Source organism: Globicephala melas, chromosome X, assembly GCF_963455315.2.
Source record: "Globicephala melas chromosome X, mGloMel1.2, whole genome shotgun sequence".
Classification (NCBI taxonomy): Eukaryota; Metazoa; Chordata; class Mammalia; order Artiodactyla; family Delphinidae; genus Globicephala; species Globicephala melas.
The window spans coordinates 27,078,968-27,103,047 of NC_083335.1; the positions used below are offsets into that span (position 1 = coordinate 27,078,968).

The 24,080-nt window shown below is 41.0% G+C and overlaps 2 protein-coding genes and 1 non-coding gene across 3 annotated transcripts in view; 2 read left to right on the forward strand and 1 right to left on the reverse strand.

The window, feature by feature from the left end:
- Positions 1 to 24,080, reverse strand: part of NDUFA1 (NADH:ubiquinone oxidoreductase subunit A1) — a 45,075-nt gene that overhangs the window by 8,672 nt on the left and 12,323 nt on the right. The gene's annotated exons all lie outside the window — the stretch shown is intronic.
- Positions 33 to 1,263, forward strand: RNF113A (ring finger protein 113A). Its single transcript, XM_030849774.3, has one exon. It carries the CDS (start codon positions 176 to 178, stop codon positions 1,205 to 1,207), a length of 1,032 nt encoding a protein of 343 aa, XP_030705634.1. The 5' UTR covers positions 33 to 175; the 3' UTR covers positions 1,208 to 1,263.
- On the forward strand, positions 14,786 to 14,858 carry TRNAW-CCA (transfer RNA tryptophan (anticodon CCA)). Its single transcript has one exon. It is a non-coding gene; the product is annotated as a tRNA-Trp (tRNA).

The window sequence follows — 24,080 nt, forward strand, 5'->3', positions numbered from 1 at the left end:
CGGCAGGGCCCAAGCGTGGCGCGCGCCTGCGCTCTCGCACACTCTTGCTCCCACACCCATCGTTCCGCAGCGGATTTTGCACCGACTCGCGGTCAAGTGCAAGACGTGCAGTGACGTGAAGCAGCTCCGCGCCACCCAGCAGGCCACAGCCGTTTCGGAGCTCGAAACTCTTAAAATGGCAGAGCAACTTTCTCCAGGAAAGACGACAGACCAGGTGTGCACCTTTTTTTTCAAAAAGCCTGTGCGAAAAGGGGCTGCAGGCCGCAGAAAGCGCCCGGTCTGCAAACGAGAGTCCGGAGACAGCAGCAGCAGTGACGAAGGCAACACTGTGATCCGCCCGGAAAAGAAGCGGGCGACCCACAATCCGATGATACAGAAAACCCGTGGCAGTGGTAAACAGAATGCGGCTTACGGCGACCTGAGTAGCGGAGAGGGGGAGGGGGAGAACGAGCCCGAGAGCCTCGGCGTGGTGTATAAGTCCACTCGCTCGGCGAAACCCGTGGGGCCAGAAGATATGGGGGCGACTGCTGTCTACGAACTAGACACAGAGAAGGAACGTGACGCGCAAGCCATCTTTGAGCGCAGCCAGAAGATCCAGGAGGAGCTGAAGGGCAAGGAAGATGACAAGATCTATCGGGGAATCAATAATTATCAGAAATACATGAAGCCTAAGGATACGTCTATGGGCAATGCTTCCTCCGGGATGGTGAGGAAGGGCCCCATCCGAGCTCCCGAGCATCTGCGTGCCACCGTGCGCTGGGATTACCAGCCCGACATTTGTAAGGACTACAAGGAGACTGGCTTTTGCGGCTTCGGAGACAGCTGCAAATTCCTTCATGACCGTTCAGATTACAAGCATGGGTGGCAGATCGAACGTGAGCTTGATGAGGGTCGCTATGGTGTCTATGAGGATGAAAACTATGAAGTGGGAAGTGATGAGGAGGAAATACCATTCAAGTGTTTCATCTGTCGCCAGACCTTCCAAAACCCAGTTGTCACCAAGTGCAGGCATTATTTCTGCGAGAGCTGTGCCCTGCAGCATTTCCGCACCACCCCGCGCTGCTATGTCTGTGACCAGCAGACCAATGGCGTCTTCAATCCAGCGAAAGAATTGATTGCTAAACTGGAGAAGCACAGAGCTCCAGAAGAGGATGGTGCTTCCGATTTCCCAGAAGACCCCGATGAGGGTCCAATTCCCATTACTTAATTTTCCCATTATTCTCAAATCTCAAAATAAATGTTTTTTTGTTTTGGAAATCTTAATTTGTGTCCTTCCTTTCTAGGGAAAGTGAGAGTAAAAGGCGGGTGGTGAAGTAGGGTGCTGGATGGATGGCTTGTAAAAGCACCAAGGTAGGTATAATCTGGATTTTTACCTGGTATAAATGCTGCCTGTGTGTAACAGATACTTTTCAAAACCCTTTAGCATAAATTTGGGGGATGGGAGAAGTTCGAGAAAAGAGCTAGAATTTGCTTGAAGTGACCAAACCTGTGATGAAAGCAAGAACTGGACCTATTTATTATATCACATTTTTGCATCACTTAATAATTTACAAAAGTACTTTCATACATTATCCGTCTTGGGAGCGCGTACTACTTCAAAATACACCCCAGCCGGGCTTCCCTGGTGGCGCAGTGGTTGAGAGTCCGCCTGCCGATGCAGGGGACGCGGGTTTGTGCCCCGGTCGGGGAAGATCCCACATGCCGCGGAGCGGCTAGGCCCGTGAGCGATGGCCGCTGAGCCTGCGCGTCCGGAGCCTGTGCTCCGCAACGGGAGAGGCCACAGCAGTGAGAGGCCCACGTACCGCAAAAAACAAAACAAAACAAAATACACCCCAGCCAAGGTGTGTCTGTTGGGGGTTGAGGGCAGCAGTGGGAGTGGGAGAATTGGGTCGGGAGACTGGTAGCTATAGCCCCACAGCCTGTGCGTATGGGAGATGCTCCTTGCTCTCCTTAAAGCACCTTTAGGTAACCCCCTGCCATGGATGACTGAAATGGCCTATGCTCCGTGGTCCAGTATGACAGCCACTACACTAGCTTCGTGTGGCTGTTCAGCACTTGAAATGTGGCTGGTAGCCACCGTTTTGGACATGCAGTTCTACACTGAACTTGTGAACCTGCAGAGGGCAAAAATCTAACATTTTATGATCCATTGTCTGAAACTGTGTTCTCTCAGACCCTGTAATAGAGCTGATCACGCCCTATTAAAGTTAATCTATGTACCTGTGTTCCCAACTAGTTTGTGAACTCCTCAGTGACCAGGCCAGTGCTTGGCATATAATAAGCACTTAATAAATAAACCCACAGAGGTTTGAAAAAGGAGATCAGGGCCAAAGCCTTGAACCCAAGCCGAGGAGCTTTGACTATATTCCGTTGGTAATGACGATATAGAGACTTGGGGAAGGGAACACAATCAGACTTTTTTTTTTTTTTAATGTTACTGTGGTTGCAGGCTATTGGATAGATGGCAGGGAGATGGAAGGCAGGGAGGCCAGTTAGGGAAAATGACTAGTAAATTTTTCTTGATCTGACTAGAATTTGGGCTGATCCCAGGAAACAGATGTAAGAATAAATTGTGGGTTAGTTTCTATATTCATATTCATTAGTCCATTTAAAGATATTCTTTGAGCAACTCTGTCAGGCACCATGCCTGGCATACAGGATATTAGCAAACAAGATAGACATAGCCCCTTACCTCATGGAGCTGGACATCAAACAGTGCAGGTGTGATGAGTACAAGAACAAAAGTGCAGTGGGTTGATCTCTCAGGATTAAGCCGATCCCAGACTTTGGGAGAGTTCAGAATCAAACTCACTTGATATAATGTGATAACATTCTTTAACAGAATGTATTAAGTACAGTGGGGATACATGAGAAGCCTAGTGGGAAAAGGGCTAAAGAAAGCATCACACAGAAAACAGCATTTAAGAGATGAGACAAAAAAAACAGCAGAACAGGAAAGAGGAAGTTGTAGAGGCAGATGGAGAAAGAGAAGCTTACACTGAGGTGGAACGCAAAGGAAGACAGTGTTCTAAAAAGTGTCATGGAAAGAAACAGGACAATGACTAGCAAAAATCAGTGGTGTACTCAAGGTATTTTTCATGTTTACAAAGTTTATGATTAAAGTTTTTAAAAGAAATATTTTTATCACGTTCAATTAAATGGTGCAACTTCATTTCATAGGTGAAAACTAAATAGTTATTCCTACAAATTAAAAAAAAATTAAACATGGAGGGAGTTCCCTAGTGGCCTAGTGGTTAAGACTCCGGGCTTCCACTGTCGTGGCCCGAGTTCAGTCCCTAGCTGGGGAACTGAGATCCCGCAAGGCTTGTGGCGTGGCAAAAAATAAATAAATATGGGGGAGGGGGGAAGAAAGCATGCTAGCAGAGATGAGTTGCAGCTGGACTCTGAAGGCGCTAACCTAGTCTGAGAGCTCAGAGGAGGCTCCCCTAGGAGATGACCCTCGAATTGAGACCTGAAAGGGGGGTGGTAGGAAGAGTATCACAGTCAGAAGGTTAGTATACACGAAGGACCTGAAGTGAGGGACTGGCTTCAGCTAAGAACTCAAAGCAGACCAGGATGCTGGAGGCAAAAGACAGATGGTAGTCAGTGCCAAGTCAGCCACATTGCAAGTCATGTTAAGGACTCTGGACTTTATCAGAAGGGCAAAGGGATGCCATCAAAGGGTTTTAAGAAAGAAAGTGAGATGATCAGATCTGAATTTTAAAAAGATAATTCTGCAGTGTGGGAAATGGATTGTGGAGACTGGACACAAGCCAGAGAGATCAGTTAGGAGGCTCGTGCACTAGTCCAGGCGATATGATGGCAGACTGGACTAGACCGGAGGCTGTGGACATTCATTTAATAAATAGTTTTTGAGCACCCACTATATGCCAGGCATTGAGTTAAGCACTGGAGATACAGCCAAAGCAAAAGCATTCAAGTCCCTGCACTCTAGAACTTACATGAGAGAGACTAACAGAATTATACATGCATAATATATAATAGATTGAGCTAAATGCTATGAAGAACAATGAAGCAAGGTAAGGGGATGAGAGTGCAGGGTGGGGGGGCATGTTATTTTATATAGGGTGGTCAGGGAGGGCCTCTTCTGATAAGGTGACATTTGAGCAGAGACCTAAATGAAGCAGATATCTGGGAGAAGAGCATTCCAGACAGAACACCAAGTGCAAAGGCCCTGAGGCAGGAAAGTGCCTGACGTGTCCTAGGAACAGTGAGGAAGAAATGTAATTATCTGTTTTGGGAGCCCGTACAGAGTAGACTGAAGGAAGAGGAAAGAACTCTAAGATTAGATAAGAAAGGTAATGGCGGGGGCGAGGGCAGACTGTGTACAGCCTTATGAGCCATTGTACGAACTTGAGTTTTTATTCTCAGTGACATGGAGGGTCACTGGGAGGTTCTGAGCAGAGGACTAACATGATCTAACACTGGCTTTAAAAAGGATCCTTCTGGAACTTATGGGGGATAATGGAAATGTTTTATATCTTAACCGGGGTATTTGTTACACAGGTGTCTACATTTGTCCAAACTCACTGGACTGTACATGTATGTGCATTTCATTGTATGTGATTATATCTCATTAAGAAACACCTTCAGATCAAAGGAGAAAAAAAAGAAACTGGTTGCTATGTCGAAAATAAACCAGGGCAGGAGGGTCAAGGGATGAAGCACAGAGATCAGTTAGAAGGCTACTGCTGTTGGGACTTTGCTGGTGGTGCAGTGGGTAAGAATCTGCCTGCCAATGCAGGGGATGTGGGTTCGAGCCCGGGTCCGGGAAGATCCCACATGCCGCGGAGCAACTAAGCCCGTGCACCACAACTACTGAGCCTGCGTGCTAGAGCCCACGAGCCACAACTACTGAGCCAGCATGCTGCAACTACCGAAGCCCGTGTGCCTAGAGCCTGTGCTCTACAACAAGAGAAGCCACTGCAATGAGAATCCTGCGCACTGCAACGAAGAGTAGCCCCTGCTCGCCACAACTAGAGAAAGCCAGCACAGAGCAATGAAGACCCAACGCAGCCAGAAAAAAAAAAAAAAGGTTGTCCAGGTGAGAGATGGTAAGTGCCTCAAGCCAGGTGGTGGTGAGAAGGGGTCAGATTCTGAATGTAGTTTGAAGGTAAAACTGACAAGTTGTCTTGACAGGTTAGATATGAGGTGTAAGACAGAAGAGTCAAGGTGACTCCAAGATTTTTGACCTGAGCAACCAGGTGGAAAGTGGTACCACTTAGTGAGATGGAGAGAGGCACATAGAGAAAAGTGCATAAAACATAACTTTGCAGTATAACAAGTAGTTACATAGGAACCCCTTGCATAACCACCACCCAGGTCAAGAAATACAAAACTGACAACACGCAAGAAGCCCATCACATTATCCAGATTCTCCAGATGACACACACAGGTAACCACTACGCTGATTTTTATGGTAATCACTCCCTTGCTTTTTTTCCATTGATCTTCCTCTTTAGCTATTTATCTCTCCTTCCCTCTCGCCCAACCAAGAATAATGTATACTTAATGTCTTTTGTTTCTCTCCCATGTACTCTTCTTTGTAACAGCTTTATTGAGATATAATTCACATATCATATAATTCACCATTTTAAAATATGCATTTGAGGGGCTTTTTGTATATTCACCAAGGTTGTGCAACCATCACCACTATCTAATTTCAGAAAATTTTCAATACTTCAAAAAGAAAAGCAATACCCTACACCTGAAACTGACACAACATTGTAAATCAACTATACTCCAATAAAATTTTTTCTAATTTTTTAAAATTTAAAAAAGTTTGCTAATAAAAAAAAATAGAAAGAAAAGCATACCCATTAGCAGTCACTCTCCATCCCCCCAAGCAACCAGTAATCTCCTGTCTCTACATATTCACCTCTTCTGGACATTTCATATCAATGGAATCATATAATATGTGGCCTTTTGTGACTGCCTGCTTTCACTGAGCGTGCTCTCAACGTTCATCCATGTTGTACAGTATATCAATACATTCCTTAAGGGGGCTGAATAATATTCCATTTTATGGTTATACTATATTTTGTTTACCCATTCATCAGTTGATGGACTTTAGGTTGTTTCCACATTTTGGCTATTATGAGTAATGATACATTCATGTACACACATTTCTGTGTGGATGTGCATCTTCATTTCTCTTGGGGAGATACCTAGAAGTGGAAATGCTGTCATATGGTAACTGTTTAACCTTTTTTAAAACATTTTTTTTAACTGAAGTGAAATTCACATAACAAGAAGTTAACCGGTTTAAAAGGAACAGTTTGATGACATTACCTCTATATAATTCCAAAACATTTTCATCACCCCAGAAGAAAGCCTCATACCCATTAAGCAAATGATCCTCATTCTCTCCTCCCAGCATCTCCTGGCAACCGCCAATATGCATTCCGTTTCTGTGGATTTAGCTATTCTAGATACTTCATATAAATAGAATCATATAATATGTAGTCTTTTGTGTCTGGCTTTCACTTAACATAATGTTTTCAAGGTTCATTCACATTGTAGTATGTATCAGAACTTCCTTTTTGAGGCTGAATAATATTCCATTGTATGTATATACCACAATTTATTATCCATTCATCTGTTGATGGACATTTTTTATTTTCCACCTTTTGGCAATTGTGAATAGGGCTACTCTGAAAATGTGTACATATCTCTGAGTACCTGTTTTTCAATTCTTTTGAGTATTCACCTAGGAGTAGAATTGCTGGGTCATATGGTAATGCTATCTTTTTTTTTTTTGGCCGCGTTTGTTCTTCCTTGCTGTGCACGGGCTTTCTCTACTTGTGGTGAGCAAAGGCTATTCTTCATTGCGGTGCACGGGCTTCTCATTGCGGTGGCTTCTCTTGTTGCGGGGCACGAGCTCTAGGCGCGTGGGCTCGGTAGTTGTGTCTCACGGGCTCTAGAGCACAGGCTCAGTAGTTGTGGCGCACAGGCTTAGTTGCTCCGCAGTATGGGGGATCCTCCCAGGCGAGGGATTGAACCCGTGCCCCCTGCATTGGCAGGCAGATTCTTAGCCACTGTGCCACCAGGGAAGTCCCTGGTAATGCTATCTTTAACTTTTTGAAGAACTGGCAAACTGTTTTCCACAGCAGCTGTGCCATTTTATATTCCTGCCAGCAATGTAAGAGGGCTCCAATTTCTCCACATCACCAGCACTTACTTCCTTTTTTTTTTTTAATAGCAATCCTAGTAGCTGTGAAGTGGTATCTCATCATGGCTTGGATTTGTACCTCCCTAATGACTAATGACGACCATCTTTACATGTGCTTGTTAGCCATCTGTATGTCATCTTTGGAGAAATGTCTATTCAAGTCCTTTACCCATTTTTTAATTGGTTTCTTTGACTTTGGGTTGTTCAGTTGTAAGAGTTCTTTATATATTCTGGATACCAGGCCCATATCAGATATATAATTTGCAAATATTGTCTCCCAACCTGTGGGTTGTCTTTTTACTTTCTTGTTGGTATTCTTTGAAGCACAAAAGGTTTTAATTTTGATGAAGTACAATTTAACCATTTTTCTTTTGTTATTCATACTTTGGCATCACATCTGAGAATACATAAATCTGATAAATAAATCTGAAGTCATAGAGATTTACCCCTATGTTTCCAAGAGTTTTATAGTTTTAGCTCTTACTTTTAGGTTTTTGATACAATTTGAGTTAATTTTTGTATATGGCATGAGATAAGGGTTTGGTTTCATTCTTTGGCCTGTGGCTATCAAGTGACCTAGCACCATTTGTTGAAAAGACCATTGAATGTTCTTGGCAGTCTTGTAAAATTATCAGTTGACCATAGACAGATGGGCTTGTTTCTGGACTCTCAATTCTATTCCATTTATCTATATATCTATTTTTATGCCAGTACCACAAGGTCTTGATTACTGTTGTTTTGTAGAAAGTTTTGAAAACAGGAAGTGTGAGCCCTCCTATTGTTTTGGATATCCTGTATCTCCTGCAATTCCTTATGAATTCCTTATGAATGTTTGAGTCAGCTTGTCAATTTCCACAAATAAATCAGCTGGAATTTTGATAGAGATTGCATTGAATCTGTAGATCAACTTAGGAAGCACTGCCATCTAAATAATATTAATTAATATCGTGAATTCCCTGGCAGTCCGGTGGTTAAGACTCCACACTTTCACTGCTGAGGGTCTGGGTTCAATCCCTGGTCAGGGAATTAATACCCTGCAAGCCTCATGGCGACGTGGCCAAAATAAATAAAGTAACTAAAAAAATTAATGTTAATCTTCTAATCAGTGAACACAGGATGTTTTTCCATTCATTTTAATCTTTAATTTCTTTTACAGTTATTCATGGTATTCATTTATAATCCTTTTCATCTTTATAAGATCATCAGTAATGTCCCCTCTTTTATTTTTTTTATTTTTTTGGCCACGCCGCACAGCTTGTGGGATCTTAGTTCCCCGATCAGGGACTGAACCCAGGCCCTGCAGTGAAAGTGCCGAGTTCTAACCACTGGACAGCCAGGGACTTCCCTATTCATTTCTGATTCTAGTAATTTGAGTCCTCTCTCTTTTGCTATTTATTTATTTAGTCAATCTAGCTAAAAGTTTACCAATTTTATTGATCTTTTCAAAGAACCAGCTCTGGTTTCATTGATTTTTCTCTATTTTTCTGTTCTCTCTTTCATTAATTTCCCCTCTAATCTTAATTATTCCCTTCCTTCTGCTTGCTTTAGGTTTAGTTGGAAAAGACACTTTTCCAGTGTGTTAAAGTAGAAAGTTAGGTGATTAATTTGAGGTTTTTCTTTTTTTAATCTACAGATTTAAAGCTATAAATTTCCCACTAAGCATTGCTTTTGCTGCATCTCATAAGTTTTGGTATGTTGTGTCTTCATTTCATTCATCTCAAAGTACTTTCTAATTTTCCATTTGACTTCTTTGATTCATTGATTGTTTTAGAGTATGTTGTTTAATTTCCATATATTTATAAATTTTCCAGTTTTTCTTCTGTTATTGATTTCTAATTTCATTCCACTGTAGCTAGAGAACATACTTTGTATTCTTTCTATCCTTTTAAATTTATTGAGGTTTGTTTTATGGCCTATCATTTGGTCCATTCTAGAGAATGTCCCATGTACACTTGAGAAGAATGTACATTCTCTTGTTGGGTGGAGGGTTCTAAGAGTGGGATGTGTCTCTTAGATCTATTTGGTTTATAGTGTTGTTAGATTTTTCTATTTCTGTGTTGATCTTCTGCCTACTTATTCTATCCATTATTGAAAATGGGGTATTGAAGTCTCAAAACTTATTGAATTGTCCATCTCTCCCTACATTCCTGTCAGTTTTTCCCTCATGTATATTGGTGCTCCTTTACTAAGTGCATATATTTTATAATTGTTATATCTTCTTGATGGATTGAGCCCTTTATCATTATAGAATGTCCCTCTTTATCTGTAGTAACACTTTTTTGTTTTAAAGTCTATTATGTCTGATATTAGTATAGCCATTTCAGCTCTCTTGTGGTTGCTGTTTACATGATATATCTTTTTCAGCCTATTTATATCTTTGAATCTAAAGCGTGTCTCCCGGGAATTCCCTGGCGGTCCAGTGGTTAGGACTCCTTGCTTCCACTGCAAGGGGCACAGGTTCAACCCCTGGTCAGGGAACTAAGATGGCACAGCCCCCCCCCCCCAAAAAAAAGGTGTGTCTCCTGTAGACAATAACAGTTGGATCTTGTTTTTTTACCCAGTGTGACAAACTTTATCTTTTGCGTTGTTTAATCCATTCACATTTACTGTTACTGTTGATAGAGTTGAATGTATGTTTGTATTTTACTTTTTTTCATTTATGTTCCTCTGTTCCAACTTTACTGCTTTCTTTTGCATTAAGTGAATATTTTTCTAATATAGCATTTTAACTTCTTTAATGATTTTTTCACATTTTTGGAATTATTTCCCTAATGGCAGCTCTAGGGTTTACCATTCATGTCTTTTTTCTTTTTGGCTGTGCTGGGTCTTCATTGCTGCGCACGGGCTTTCTCTAGTTGCAGCAAGCAGGGGCTACTTCACTGCCATGCTTCGGCTTCTCATTGCAGTGGCTTCTCTTGTTGTGGAGCACAGGCTCTAGAGTGCGTGCCACAACTACTGAGCCCACGTGCCACAACTACTGACACCCATGCGCCTAAAGCCTATGCTCCACAACAAGAGAAGCCACTGCAGTGAGAAGCCCGCTCACCACAACAAAGAGTAGCCCCTGCTCACCACAACTAGAGAAAGCCTGCGCACAGCAACGAAGACCCGATGCAGCCAAAAATAAAATTAATTAATTAGGGCTTCCCTGGTGGCGCAGTGGTTGGGAGTCCGCCTGCCAATGCAGGGGACACCGGTTCGTGCCCCAGTCCTGGAAGATCCCACATGGCGCGGAGTGGCTAGGCCTGTGCTTCGCAACGGGAGAGGCCACAACAGTGAGAGGCCCGCATACCGCAAAAAATATATATATATATCCTTTATAAAAAAAAACTCAGATTTATACTAATTTATACTAATTTATTTCCAGTGAGATATAAAACATTCCTATATACTTCTATTCCCTTTTGCCCCTTTTTGTGATATTACTGTTACACATATTACATCTATAAATGTTACAAACTAATAATACATTATTATATTACTTTATATAATTTTATGACTTTTACAGGAGCTAAGAAAAGAAAGGAGAACAAGTATATATTTATACCTTCTGTTATATTAACCTTCTTTTTATCATTTTTCCTTAGCCCAATACATCTTTGTTCCACCCACCTCCTTTGTGCTACTATTGGAAAATATATTACATTTCTATGTTATAGGCCCAACAATACACTATAGACATATCATTTTCTACAGTTAATATATAAACTGGTTAAGAGAAGAAAGGAGAAGAAATATGCATTTATATTGTCTTTAATAATTATACAACTACTGTTGGTTTGTAACCTCAGGAGTTCCCCAGGTGAAATCTGAAATTGGCCCCCTTACATGGAGGGTAAGGAGATACCAACGAAAGAGGCAGACCACTCCAGATTTGTAGGTGGCAGTTTTAATAAGCAAGGGAACTTACATAGGAGGCGTGTCTTGGGTGGTTGCAAGCTAAGTAAATCTCTGCATCCACCCATCAGAATCTTAAAAGTTTACATAGAGGCCTTAACAGGGTTCAGTCACATATTCAGTCCAGGTGGTCTCAACAATTCAGCATTACTCTCTCAAGGCTACATTCTTGAAATGGCACCTAGTGTGGGAATGGTGGGTAGAATACATATTCCACTGACTCAGGTAGTGGGGATAAGGAGCCTCTAATTGCCTGGGTCCAGCTTTTGGGTCAACCAACGATCACATCTTGATGACCTCCTCCAACAATTACCTTTACCTTTGTTCTTTGGGGTTTTTTGTATGGATTTGAACTAATATCTGGGGTCACTTGATATCAGCCTAAACAACTTCCTATTTCTTGTAAGGTAGGTCTACTAGCAATGAAGTCTCTCAGTTTTTATATACCTGGGAATGTCTTTATTTCACCTTCTTCTTTTTTTTTTTTTTTTTTTGTGGTACGCGGGCCTCTCCCTGTTGTGGCCTCTCCCGTTGCGGAGCACAGACTCCAGACGCGCAGGCTCTGCGGCCATGGCTCACGGGCCCAGCCGCTCCGCGGCATGTGGGATTCTCCCAGACCAGGGCACGAACCCATGTCCCCTGCATCGGCAGGCGGACTCTCAACCACTGCGCCACCAGGGAAGCCCCACCTTCATTTTTGAAAGATAGCTTTGCTCAATACAGGATTCTTAGTTGACTGTCTTTTTATTTTTCTTTGAGCATTTTGAATACATTGTCCTACTTTCTTCTGGCCTCCACTGTTTCTGATAAAAAGTCAGCTTTTAATCCTATTGGGATTCCCTTGTAAATGATGAGTCATTTTTCTTTTGCTGCTTTCGAGATTTGTTCCTTGTCTTTATATTTCAGCATTTTTATTATGATGTGTCTGTTTATGGATCTTTTTGCATTTGTTTTACTTGGCGTCCATTGAGCTTCCTAGATGGGTAGATTGTTTTTCAATAAATTCAGGAAAGTTTTTAGCCATTATTTCTTCAAATATCTTTTTTTCCCTCCTTTCTCCCACTCCTCTCTTTCTGGTACTTCTGCTACGTATATGTTGGTGTGCATAATGGTGTTCCATATTTCTCTGAGGCTCTTCATTCTTTTTTCTCTCTATTCTTTGGATTGCATAATCTCTATGAATATATCTTCAAGTTTATTAATTCTTTCTTCTGCCAATTCAAATTTACTGTGGAGACCTGTTATATAGGCAGAATTGTTTCCCTCCCAAAAGTCATATGTTGAAACCGCCAGGACGTCAGGATATGACTATATTGGGAGATAGTGCCTTTAAAGAGTTGACTAAGGGGGAGGACTAAATTGGGAGATTTACACACTACTATATATAAAATAGATAACTAATAAGGACCTACTGTATAGCACAGGAAACTCTACTCAATACTCCATAATGACCAGGACTTCCCTGGTGGTCCAGTGGTTAAGACTCCATGCTCCCAATGCAGGGGGCTGGGGTTCGATTCTTGGTCAGGGAACTAGATCCCGCATGCCACAACTAAGACCCGGCACAGCCAAATAAATAAATAAATAAATATTTTAAAAATACTCTGTAATGACCTATATGGGAAAAGAATCTAAAAAAGAATGGATATATGTATATGTATAACCGATTCACTTTTCTGTACAGCAGAAACAAACACAACATTGTAAGTCAACTATATGCCAATAAAATTTTTTTTAAGATTGATTGGGAGTTTGGGATTGACCTATGCACACTGCTATATTTAAAATAGATAACCATGGAGGGCTTCCCTGGTGGCGCAGTGGTTAAGAATCCGCCTGCCAATACAGGAGACACGGGTTCGAGCCCTGGTCCAGGAAGATCCCACATGTCACGGAGCAACTAGGCCCGTGTGCCACAACTACTGAGCCTGCGCTCTAGAGCCTGCGAGCCACAGCTGCTGAAGCCCGTGTGCCTAGAGCCCATCCTCTGCAACAAGAGAAGCCACTGCAATGAGAAGCCTGCGTACCGCAACGAAAAGTAGCCCCTGCTCGTCGCAACTAGAGAAAGCCTGCACACAGCAACAAAGACCCAATGCAACCAAAAATAAATAATAAATTAATAAATTATTTTTTAAATAATAAAATAAAATAAAACAGATAACCAACAAGGACCTACTGTAAAAAAAATTAAAACTCAGTGGGATGAATTGGGGGACTGGGATTGACATATATACACTAATATGTATAAAATAGATAACTAATAAGAACCTGCTGTATAAAAATAAAATAAAATAAAATTCAAAAAAGAATTAAAACTTAAAAAAAAAAAAAGGTGACTGGGCTTCCCTGGTGGTGCAGTGGTTGAGAGTCCGCCTGCTGATGCAGGGGACACGGGTTTGTGCCCCGGTCCGGGAAGATCCCACATGCCGCGGAGCAGCTAGGCCCATGAGCCATGGCCGCTGAGCCTGTGCGTCCAGAGCCTGTGCTCCCCAACGGGAGAGGTCACAACAGTGAGAGGCCCGTGTACCGCAAAAAAAAAAAAAAAAAAAAAAAAAAAAAGGTGACTAAATTAAAACAAGACTGTTAGGGTGGGCCCTAATCTAATCTGAGTGGTGTCCTAATTTTTTTTCTTCCAGTATTATTGAGATATAAATGATATACAGCACTGTGTAAGTTTAAGGTATACAGCATAATGATGTGACTTACATACATCATGAAATGATTACCACAATAAGTTTAGTGAACATCCATCATCTCATATAGATACAAACTTAAAGAAATAGAAAAAAATGTTTTCCTTGTGATGAGAACTCTTAGGATTCACTCTCTTAACAACTTTCATATATAACACACAGCAGTGCTAATTATATTTATCATGTTGTACATTACATCCCTAGTACTTATTTATCTTATAACTGGAAGTTTATACTGTAAACAGAGAATGTGGCCTGCCATTCCAGTTCTACAAGGATCAAGTCATTGGCCACTGCAGTCACTGACCTACAAGGGCACCCTGAAAGGAATTCAGGATGAAGCATTGTGTGTTTTGGATATATGAGCCCCTGGATAGTTAAAATGCATATGTAAGGAAGAATTTCAATGACACCATATGCTCGCACCTTCCCATACTTAGAAAAGTACTAAAATCATTGACTGAGATATTTGATCCTCATGAGCAGTAAACCTTTACCGAGATCTTGACTGCACTATATATGCTGGCTCTTCCCCTACCTCTTCGGAACTGTTTCTCAGAGTTATCTGAGGGGCTGTCTCCTGGGCTACAGTCCTCAGTAAGACACGGAATAGACTCAGCTCACAGCTCTTACATTGTATGTGTTTTTTCCAGTAGCTTTAGACTACTTTCACCCAACTCTCCCTCCCCCCCAACTCTGGTAACCACAAATCTGATCTCTTTTTCTATGAATTTGTTTGTTTTTGAAGTATAATTGACCTACAACACTATGTTAGTCGCTGGTATACAACATAGTGATTCAATATTTATATACATTTCAAAATGATCACCATGATAAGTCTACTTACCATTGAGCAGTATCCTTATGAGAAGAGGAAATCTGGATACAAAAAGAAACAACAGGGGCACATGGACACAGAGGAATGACCATGTGAGAACACAGTTAAAGATAGCCATCTGCAAGCCAAGGAGAGAGGGCTCAGAAATAACCAAACCTGGGGATTTCCCTGGTGGTCCAGTGGTTAAGACTCCACGCTCCCAATGCAGGGGGCCCAGGTTCGATCCCTGGTCAGGGAACTAGATCCCACATGCTGCAACTAAGAGCCCACATGCCGTAACCAAGACCCAGCACAGCTAGATAAATAAATGGAAGGAAGGAAGGAAGAAAGAACCAAACCTGCTGACACCTTGATCTTGGAATTCTAGCCTCCAGAACTGTGAGAATATAAATACCTGCTGTTTACGCCACCCAGTCTGTGGTATTTTGTTATGGCAGCCCTAATAAGGTAATATAAGACCCTCTAGTGAGTTTTTCTTTTCAGTTACTGTACTTTTCAACTCCAGAATTTCCAGTTCTTTTTTATATATAATTTATATTTATTGAATTCTCTATTTGATACATTGTCTCATACTTTATTTCTTTAATCATGGTTTCCTTTAGTTCTTTGAATGTATTTATAATGGCTACTCTGAAGCCTTTGTTAACTCTGACATCTGGTTACTCTCACAGGAAGTTTTTGCTACCTGCTTCTCCCCACCACCCTATAGTGTATGGGTAATACTTTCCTGTTTCTTTGTATATCCCATAATATATTTTCTTTGGAAACTGAATGTTTTAGGTAATATACTAACTATGGGTGGAGGCCCCCCAGCCACCACTCTGGGCTTATTATTGTTACTTGCTTAGTGAATGGCTGGATCATTACTGAAGTCTATCCCTGCTGTCCCCCCACCCCCCAGTGTTAATCCTCTGATGTTGGTCCTCAAGGGGTGCGGCCTTGGGTGAACCCTTAGTCTCCCAAGATGACAGTGGTTTTAACAGGTTTTTCTTTGTCTCTTTTCCTGACAGTGCCCAGCTGTTAAACTCTGTTTGCAAAATGATTGTTCTATTGTCTTCAACAACACCCTGGGGCATAAATTGCTCTACTGTCCAAATTACATTTTTCAGTATTTACCTTACTTCTCTGCAGCATACAAATTAGAGCTCCTTTGTTTTTTTTGCGGTACGTGGGCCTGTCACTGCTGTGGCCTCTCCCCTTGCGGAGCACAGGCTCCGGACGCGCAGGCTCAGCGACCATGGCTCACGGGCCTAGCCGCTCTGCGGCATGTGGGATCTTCTCGGACCGGGACACGAACCCGTGTCCCCTGCATTGGCAGGCGGACTCTCAACCACTGCGCCACCAAGGAAGCCCCTCCTTTGTTTTTTGTTTGTTTTTGTTTTTTGGCCATGCTTCATGTGGGATCTTAGATCCCTGACCAGGTATTAAACCCACACCCCCTGCACTGGAAACATGGAGTCTTAACCACTGGACAGCCAGGGAAGTCCCTAGAGCTCCTTTGGAGGAACAGTTCCTGAGATCAATGTTTGAGAGTTGTTCTGAGCCTAGGAGGGCTCCTCCCAGCCATCTCCTTACCCAGTTCTCTCTTGTAGATGAGGTGGCCTACAGTTTAGTTTATATATCTCCACTGAACCTACCAAACTCCTCCCAAAGGCCACTACCTCCACTGTTTTTGAGAATACCCTTAAGCTCGAACTTCCTATTCTGTGTTGCTGATGAAGTCAGTTCCTTTGGGAAGAGATTATGGACTGTTTTGTAACCTTCTCCCCCAAAGAAAAATCTCCAAGCCAAGACTATGGGATTGAGGGGCGAGGTTGCTTCTCTCTGAGCAACATCCCCACTTTAGGACTTAAGTGCTAGGTAGAGGTGGGGTGGTAGCCTCAGGTCTTCTCAGCTTGCCTCTGCCAGTGTGGAACCACCATACCAGCCTGGGCAACGGTAATCAGGGTCCCAGTATTTTCAGCCCAACCATGCTCAAGGTAGAGCTTCTGTCCCACCAGAGGGGGCTGGGTGAAAGAAGGGACCCCTACCTTTCAGCCACATTACCCCAGAACTTAGCCTCAGCAACAGGTAGCTAGCTGGAGGCAGGATGAAAAATGGTGATGTCCCACCCCTTCTGGGAAGATAGTCCTCTATGGGAGCTGCATAGAGGGCGAGCCCTGTATTCTTGGCTACACCCATCTGGAATGGAGCTTCCATCTCACTGAGCTGGGAAAGGAAGGGAGAGAACAGTCCTGGTTCAAATACCACAGGCTCTTGCTGTTCTTATGGAATCCTAGTAGATATTCTTGAATAGATATTTTCTTCATTTGGTGTATACTCTTAGGATTATTTCCAGAGACTGTAAATGGTTGTTGCTTTTTAATAATCTTCACCAGTTTCACTGGGGAGTGGGTCCATGGAGCTCCTCATGCTGTCTACAAGAATGCAATCTCTCCTCCCACTTCCTCTTTAGCTCACCAAAAAAGCCCTCTTTGGGCTTTACCATTTCTCAGGGACATTATTAATGCTGACCAATATCTTGTTTCCCTTCCTTATGGGGCATAGGGAGACTACACTTCCCAATACTCTTGTATTACACAGTGCCACATGACTAGATCTAACCAAGGAAATGTGAGCAGAAGCAATACGTGCACAAAGCCTCTATGTGATTCTCCAGTTTCTCTCTTCCTCTGCTCAAGTGAACTTGGAAGCCTCAGGTTGAGATGGTGAAGTTAACATATCAAAGCATATTCAATTGCTTAGTCAAGCCAGGGAAGGCAGCTGTTTTTTTTTTTTTTTTAACATCTTTATTGGGGTATAATTGCTTTACAATGGTGTGTTAGTTTCTGCTTTATAACAAAGTGAACCAGTTATACATATACATATGTTCCCATATCTCTTGCATCTCCCTCCCTCCCACCCTCCCTATCCCACCCCTCCAGGCAGTCACAAAGAACCAAGCTGATCTCCCTGTGCTATGCGGCTGCTTCCCACTAGCTATCTATTTTACGTTTGGTAGTGTATATATGTCCATGCCACTCTCTCGCTTTGTCACAGCTTACCCTTCCCCCTCCCCATATCCTCAAGTCCGTTCTCTAGTAGGTCTGTGTCTTTATTCCTGTCTTACCCCTAGGTTCTTCATGACATTTTTTTCCTTAAATTCCATATATATGTGTTAGCATACGGTATTTGTCTTTCTCTTTCTGGCTTACTTCACTCTGTATGACAGAAGATGTGGCACATATATACAATGGAATATTACTCAGCCATAAAAAGAAAGGCAGCTGTTTTGAGGAGTTGTCTGGACCTGCTGCAGACTTTGGATGAAGGAGAAAGAGACTCTTATCTTACACCATTGAAATTTCTGGTATTGTCTGTAGTTGCAACATAGCCTAACCTATCCTGATAAATTCAGCACTCCAGGGAATTACCTGGAGGTCCAGTGGTTAAGACTCGGCTCTTTCACTCCCGTGGCCTGGGTTTGATCCCTGGTTGGGGGAACTAAGATCCCACAAGCCGTGTGGCGTGACCAAAAAAATAAAAAATAAAGGGCTTTAAAAAAAATTCAGCACTCCACTGTAATGACTTTTGCTAAGGTCACTCAGTCTTAGCAAAAGGTTTATACCTTTCTAAGGTACGACCCAGTTCCAAATTACATTTTTTAGTATTTACCTTGACTTCTCTGCAGCATACAACTGCTACTATTTATTGAGACACACGTGACTAGCATTTTATAAACATTATCTAATGATAATAAAACAAAATCAAACTTGTCAGATTGTGGGTCCTAATTTGGGGGTGGTGGGAACTAAGTCGCGGTGGCAGAGAAGTTAGCACCTGTTTCTAGAAAAATAGCCCATGGTTGAGACCGCTGGTCTAGGTATACCACACAGCCAGCATTTCCTAACATGACATGCTGTTTCATACCTCTGATAATTTGCATAAACTATTTCCTTTGCCTGGAATATCTTCCCCCTCCTCCTCTGCCTGACAACTTTTGTTAATGGTTCAAATACCTGCTTTAAAGCAATACTTCTTGGGTAAAGTCTTTGTTTCCCGTGTTAATTTCATTTTTTGTAGCTCCAGTGCCTAACACAGTTCCTGGCATAGAATAGATGCTGAATGAAAAAAAGGTAAAAGAAAAAAATAGGTGCTGAATAAATGTTTGCTAAAAGGATTAATCATCATTATTAAGAGATTTTTATTGAGCTCCTTGTGAGCACTGAATTTCATAAAAGGTATAAAGCAGAATCCTAATTCTAGGGTGGTTTATAATTTAATAGGTGTGATAGAAACTGTTAATTATCCCCCATTATCCTTTCTCTCCTTTTGTCTTGAATAAAAGAAGCCCTGATGTCTGCCTAGTAAAAACATTTCCCAACTTCCCTTGCTAAGTCCTAGCCAAGTGATGTAAGTGAAAGTGGTATGTGTCTTTTAAAAGAGGGGGGCATGCTGTTTGTGCCTTCCTCCTTCCTTTTGGCTAGAATGCAGATGAAGTGGCTGGAGCTCAAGCAGCTATTTTGGGGGGTTTTTTGTTTGGGTTTTTGTTTTTAGGTTTTTTTGTTTTTTGTTTTCAAGCAGCTATTTTGGACTATGAAGCAGAAGCCTCATGCTAAGGATGGTAGAGCAACAATAGAGAACATGCCTGTGTCCCTCATGAACATCAAGCCACCATACCCACCTTGGACTTCATGCCTTCTGACTTCATTTATAGCAGAAAGAAATAAACTTTTATCTTGTTTAAAACAGTGTTAAACTTAATCCTAAATAATTGAGTTGGGAATACCCAAAGCAGACAAGACTGGATTGAAGCAGAAGAGCGAAACAGAATCCCAGGAGGCATGAGGTAGTTTGCACAAGAGTAAACAAATTCAAAAGTGGGTGCAACATCAAGGATGCATCAGGCCCAGAGATGCTTGGGAGTAGGGTTTAAATTTTTCACACCTGCAAAGTGCAGGGTCCCTCAAACTGAGAAACAAACAATAGTAACAACAAAAACAACAGTAAAACAGATCTGAACTGGTGGGAATCAAGGGACCCAGTAAAGGCAAACACAAACTTTCTCTGTAAGGACATTGTCATACACAGGTACATGGGACTTCTACAGAGAGCAAGCCCAATGAAGAAGGGCTTACAGCTAAGATTACAGACCATATCAGGAAATTAACTGCCTTGAGGGAGGAGTCACAATAGGCAACAAATGGGATAATTTACATCTAAGGAACTAGAGATAATAGAGCAATCCCAAAGAGCTTTTGGAAAAAGGAAGGAATAAGAACCATAAAACAAACATGTTAAAGCATTAAAAAAGATGGATTTGAAAAATATACAAATAGAAATTTTATCAGCATATCTGTTTTCTACTCACTAGATGCCAGTAGCACTCTCCTGGTTGTAACAACTAGAAAAATGTCATTAAATTTTAAACAAAGTTTAAAAATTATGGACTAGACACAGCCAAGGAAGAATCACTGAATTGGAATACACATATGAAGAAATGACCTGGAACCCAACACAGCAAAACAATGAAAAAGAAAAGGAAAACCTGGTTACATGGTAGGGGGAATGAGACATTCTAACACACATCTAATAGGGAGTCAAGAAGGAGAGAATGGGAAACAGACAATATTTGAAGAGATAACAATTGAGAAATTTTTAGAAATAAAGTAAATCTTCAAGGTAAAGGAGCAACCTTAAGTACTTAGCAAGATAAATAATAACAAATCCACATCTGACATGTTGTAGTAAAATTGCAGAGCATCAAAAACAGAGAGAAAATCTTAAAAGATAAGAGAGGTAGAGTACCCAAAAAGTAACAAAAGAAGAATAACTACAGACTTCTCAAAAAAAAAAAGATACCAGAGATGATAGAATAAGGTGATAAAATAATATCTTCAAAGTGCTGAAGAAAATAAGTCAATCAGGAATTCTATATTCATTCAACAAACTCAGCAAGTGCAATGAATTTATTTTTTAAAAACTCTGCACCTTCTGCTTGCCAGGTATTTTTCTAAAGGCTTGGGATACATAGTGAATGAAATAGACAGAAATCCATGCCCTCATAGAATTGACATTCTAGTGGGGAGAGATAGGAAATAAGCAATAAACAAATAGATGAATTATGTAATAGGCAAAAACAAGTAAGGGAATTGATACTGCCTGGGGCAGGAAATGGTTTGAAAGTTATTAAAGGTTTGTCAGGGTCACCTCATTAAGAATGTGACATTGGAGCAAAGGTGAGGTACTTGGTTAAATGTATCCAGCTAAATTTTCATTTGAGAATGAAAGAGAAATAAAAGCATTTTTAGATATATAAAGCTTGTGGGCATTTACTATTTATTTGCAGACCCTCACTGACATAACTATTAAAATGAAGATTTTTGCAAGAAGGAAATTGAACCCAAAAAAGGAGAACAAAGCAAAAAGAAATGGTGAGTAAAGACTTTGTAAAATCTAAATATGTACTAACTGTTAATATAAAAAGGGGAGGTTAAAAAAATGAAGCCCCCCCCCCCAAAAAGAAACCCAAATACCTTACAACCATAACAGAAAAGTGGATGGTGTGATTGGAAGGACTGGAGTTAAAGCACTGGAAACTCCATCTATCAACTCTAAACTCATTAAAAATTAAACATGCATGTTGAAATTTTAAATCAATACTAAAAAGACAGCAAAAACATACATCTAAAAACTAAAAACACAACCCTAAATAGCCAACGAGTTAATGAGAACATCCTAATGAAAATCATGAAAAAGTTAAAACTGAATAACAATAAAACACATATAAAAAACATAGGAGAGGCATCTAAAATGGAATCATGAAGAAAATTTAGTGTTAAGTGCACCTCTAAAAATATTCCAAATTAATGCATAAAGCATTCAATTCATGAAGCTAGAGAAAGAGCAGAACATCCCTAAGATAGAGGGAAAAAATAATAATAAAGAGCAAAATTAATAAAACAAACACCCCAAAAAAGTGGAGATCATCAACAAAACCAAAAGCTGGTTCTTTGAAAAGACTAACATAACAGACATACCTCCATCAAGATTGACCTGCTGGGACTTCCCTGGTGGTCCAGAGGTTAAGAATCCACCTCCCAATGCAGGGGATGCAGGTTCGATCCCTGGTCTGGGAACTAAGATCCCACATGCCACAGGGCAACTAAGCCCGTGTGCTGCAACTACCAAGCCCGCGTGCCACAACTAGAGAGAAGCCCGTGCACCGCAACAAAAGATCCCGAGTGCCGTAACAAAGACCCAACTCAGCCAAAAATAAATTTTAAAAAACAAATAAATATAATTTTAAAAAATTATATTGACCTATTAAAAAGATTAAAGGTATACATAAATAATATTGGAAAAAAGATATATAACTACAGATCTGATTTAAATTTAAAGCCATATAGAACACTTTGGAAACATGTTTTCATCTCCACAACACTCTGAAATCCCACTAAAATGATAATGGATAAAAGATATGGACCCACAAGGACATAAAACTTGCTTAGCTGAATGGAGGAATTATGAGACTAAGTACACGCATGGGGAAAGCCAACAGGAAATAAGCCAGTTTGTGCTGCAGAAACCCAGAAAAGTTCAGGAACTGAAGACATCAGCAAAAACAGTATTTCATGTTATGTGCAACAACTGTAATGTGCTAGGAAAAGATCTATGATTTCTATTAGTCAAACTCACAAGTACTGCTAATATTGCTATGGTTTGTTGTCTACATTCATAATTGAGGGAAATGCTAAATTTCATTTAATGGTTAGTGAAAATAAAGACGGGAATTTTTTCCATCCAATTTCACAAGTTCACCATATGCACAACCTATGACCCAGCAATTCCACTCTTAGGTATACACTCAACAGAAATCCTTATGTGAAGAATCATGTACAAAAATGTACATAATAGGGGCTTCCCTGGTGGCGTAGTGGTTGAGAGTCTGCCTGCCGATGCAGGGGATGCGAGTTCGTGCCCCGGTCCGGGAAGGTCCCACATGCCGCGGAACGGCTGGGCCAGTGAGCCTGCGCATCCGGAGCCTGTGCTCCGCAATGGGAGAGGCCACAACAGTGAGAGGCCCGCATACCCCCCCCCAAAAAAAGTACATAATAGCCAAAAATTGGAAACAACCCAAATAGTCAAAAACAGAATGACATCCAGCAGACAGGGGAATCCAAGAAAGGCAAAGTGAAGTCCCAGGAAAACATCTGTGTAGCAGGCCTAAAGATCAATCAATCCTTACAGGAGTAGAAGCGTAGATGAATGACTTCTACCTTCAGGGGGAAATATGTCTCCAAATAGAAAACAAAAACAAAAACTAGATTACCTGATTTGTTTGACCTTATGGAGTATGGCTTTACATCTCTGGAGGGGTTTGGCAGAAAAATTAGTAATAGGTAATACGAGGAAACAAATCAGTCAAACTAACTAAATAACCAAAATAGGAATTCCCTGGCAGTCCAGCGGTTGGGATTCCGCGCTTTCACTGCTGAGGGTGCGGGTTCAACCCTGGTTGGGGAGCTAGGATCCCACAAGCCGCAGGGCGTGGCCAAAAAAATAAAATAAAATAACCAAAGTAATTAATAACTCCAGGAAAAACAAAATGTCATATATGAAAGGAAGCATAATAATGGTATATTATATGTCTCAGCTAGGAACAACATTTACATAGTCATAATAATGTTAACACCGACTTAGGATTAAATGAAAGAAATAAAACTAAATGGGATAAGGGGAAGTATATGCAAGAACAAGATGTGGCATTGTGAATAAATCCTATTAGAAGCACTACTGTTATTTACTTGTGGTTTATCAGTCTGCCATGACTTGAGTGATTAATAACATATACAATTTGTGAGCTGGAACTATTTTCTACAATAGACATATTTATGACATCATGAAATTCTCCAAAACATGTTTTACAAGCTATTGGAGCTAATACATGCCTAACACAGGGTGGGTAAAGACAGGTTCTTTAGCAAAATATTATGAGTCCTTAATTCCTTATACTAAATGTCAGGGAGGCACAATAGAAAGGACCCCTATGGCTTATGACAAAGAGAAAAGCATAGTCAAATTTACTCTTACTTGGAAATTTGCCTTCAAGATGGTTAAGGTTTCTTATTTAGCTAACAAGGTCTTAAATATTCTCCAGCTTTTTTTTAATTAGTAAAGAGGAAAGTAATCTATAACAAAGCACATATTAAAAAAATAAAAAATTACTAACAACAACAAAAAAAACAAAGCACATAAATGAACAGAATATCTTAGGTCCAAAAAACTTTTTTCTTCATCCAATATTCCATGTCTATTTTTCTCTTTTAATTGAGAGTGGACAGAAGAGACAAATAATTGTATTGTACATTTTCCCTCTCAGATACTTTCTGACTCTACTTGTGTGCCCACACATGCGTGTTTGTGGGTGGCAGTGGCTATAAGAGAACTCAACGCTCATCTTCAATAAAATTCAATAGAT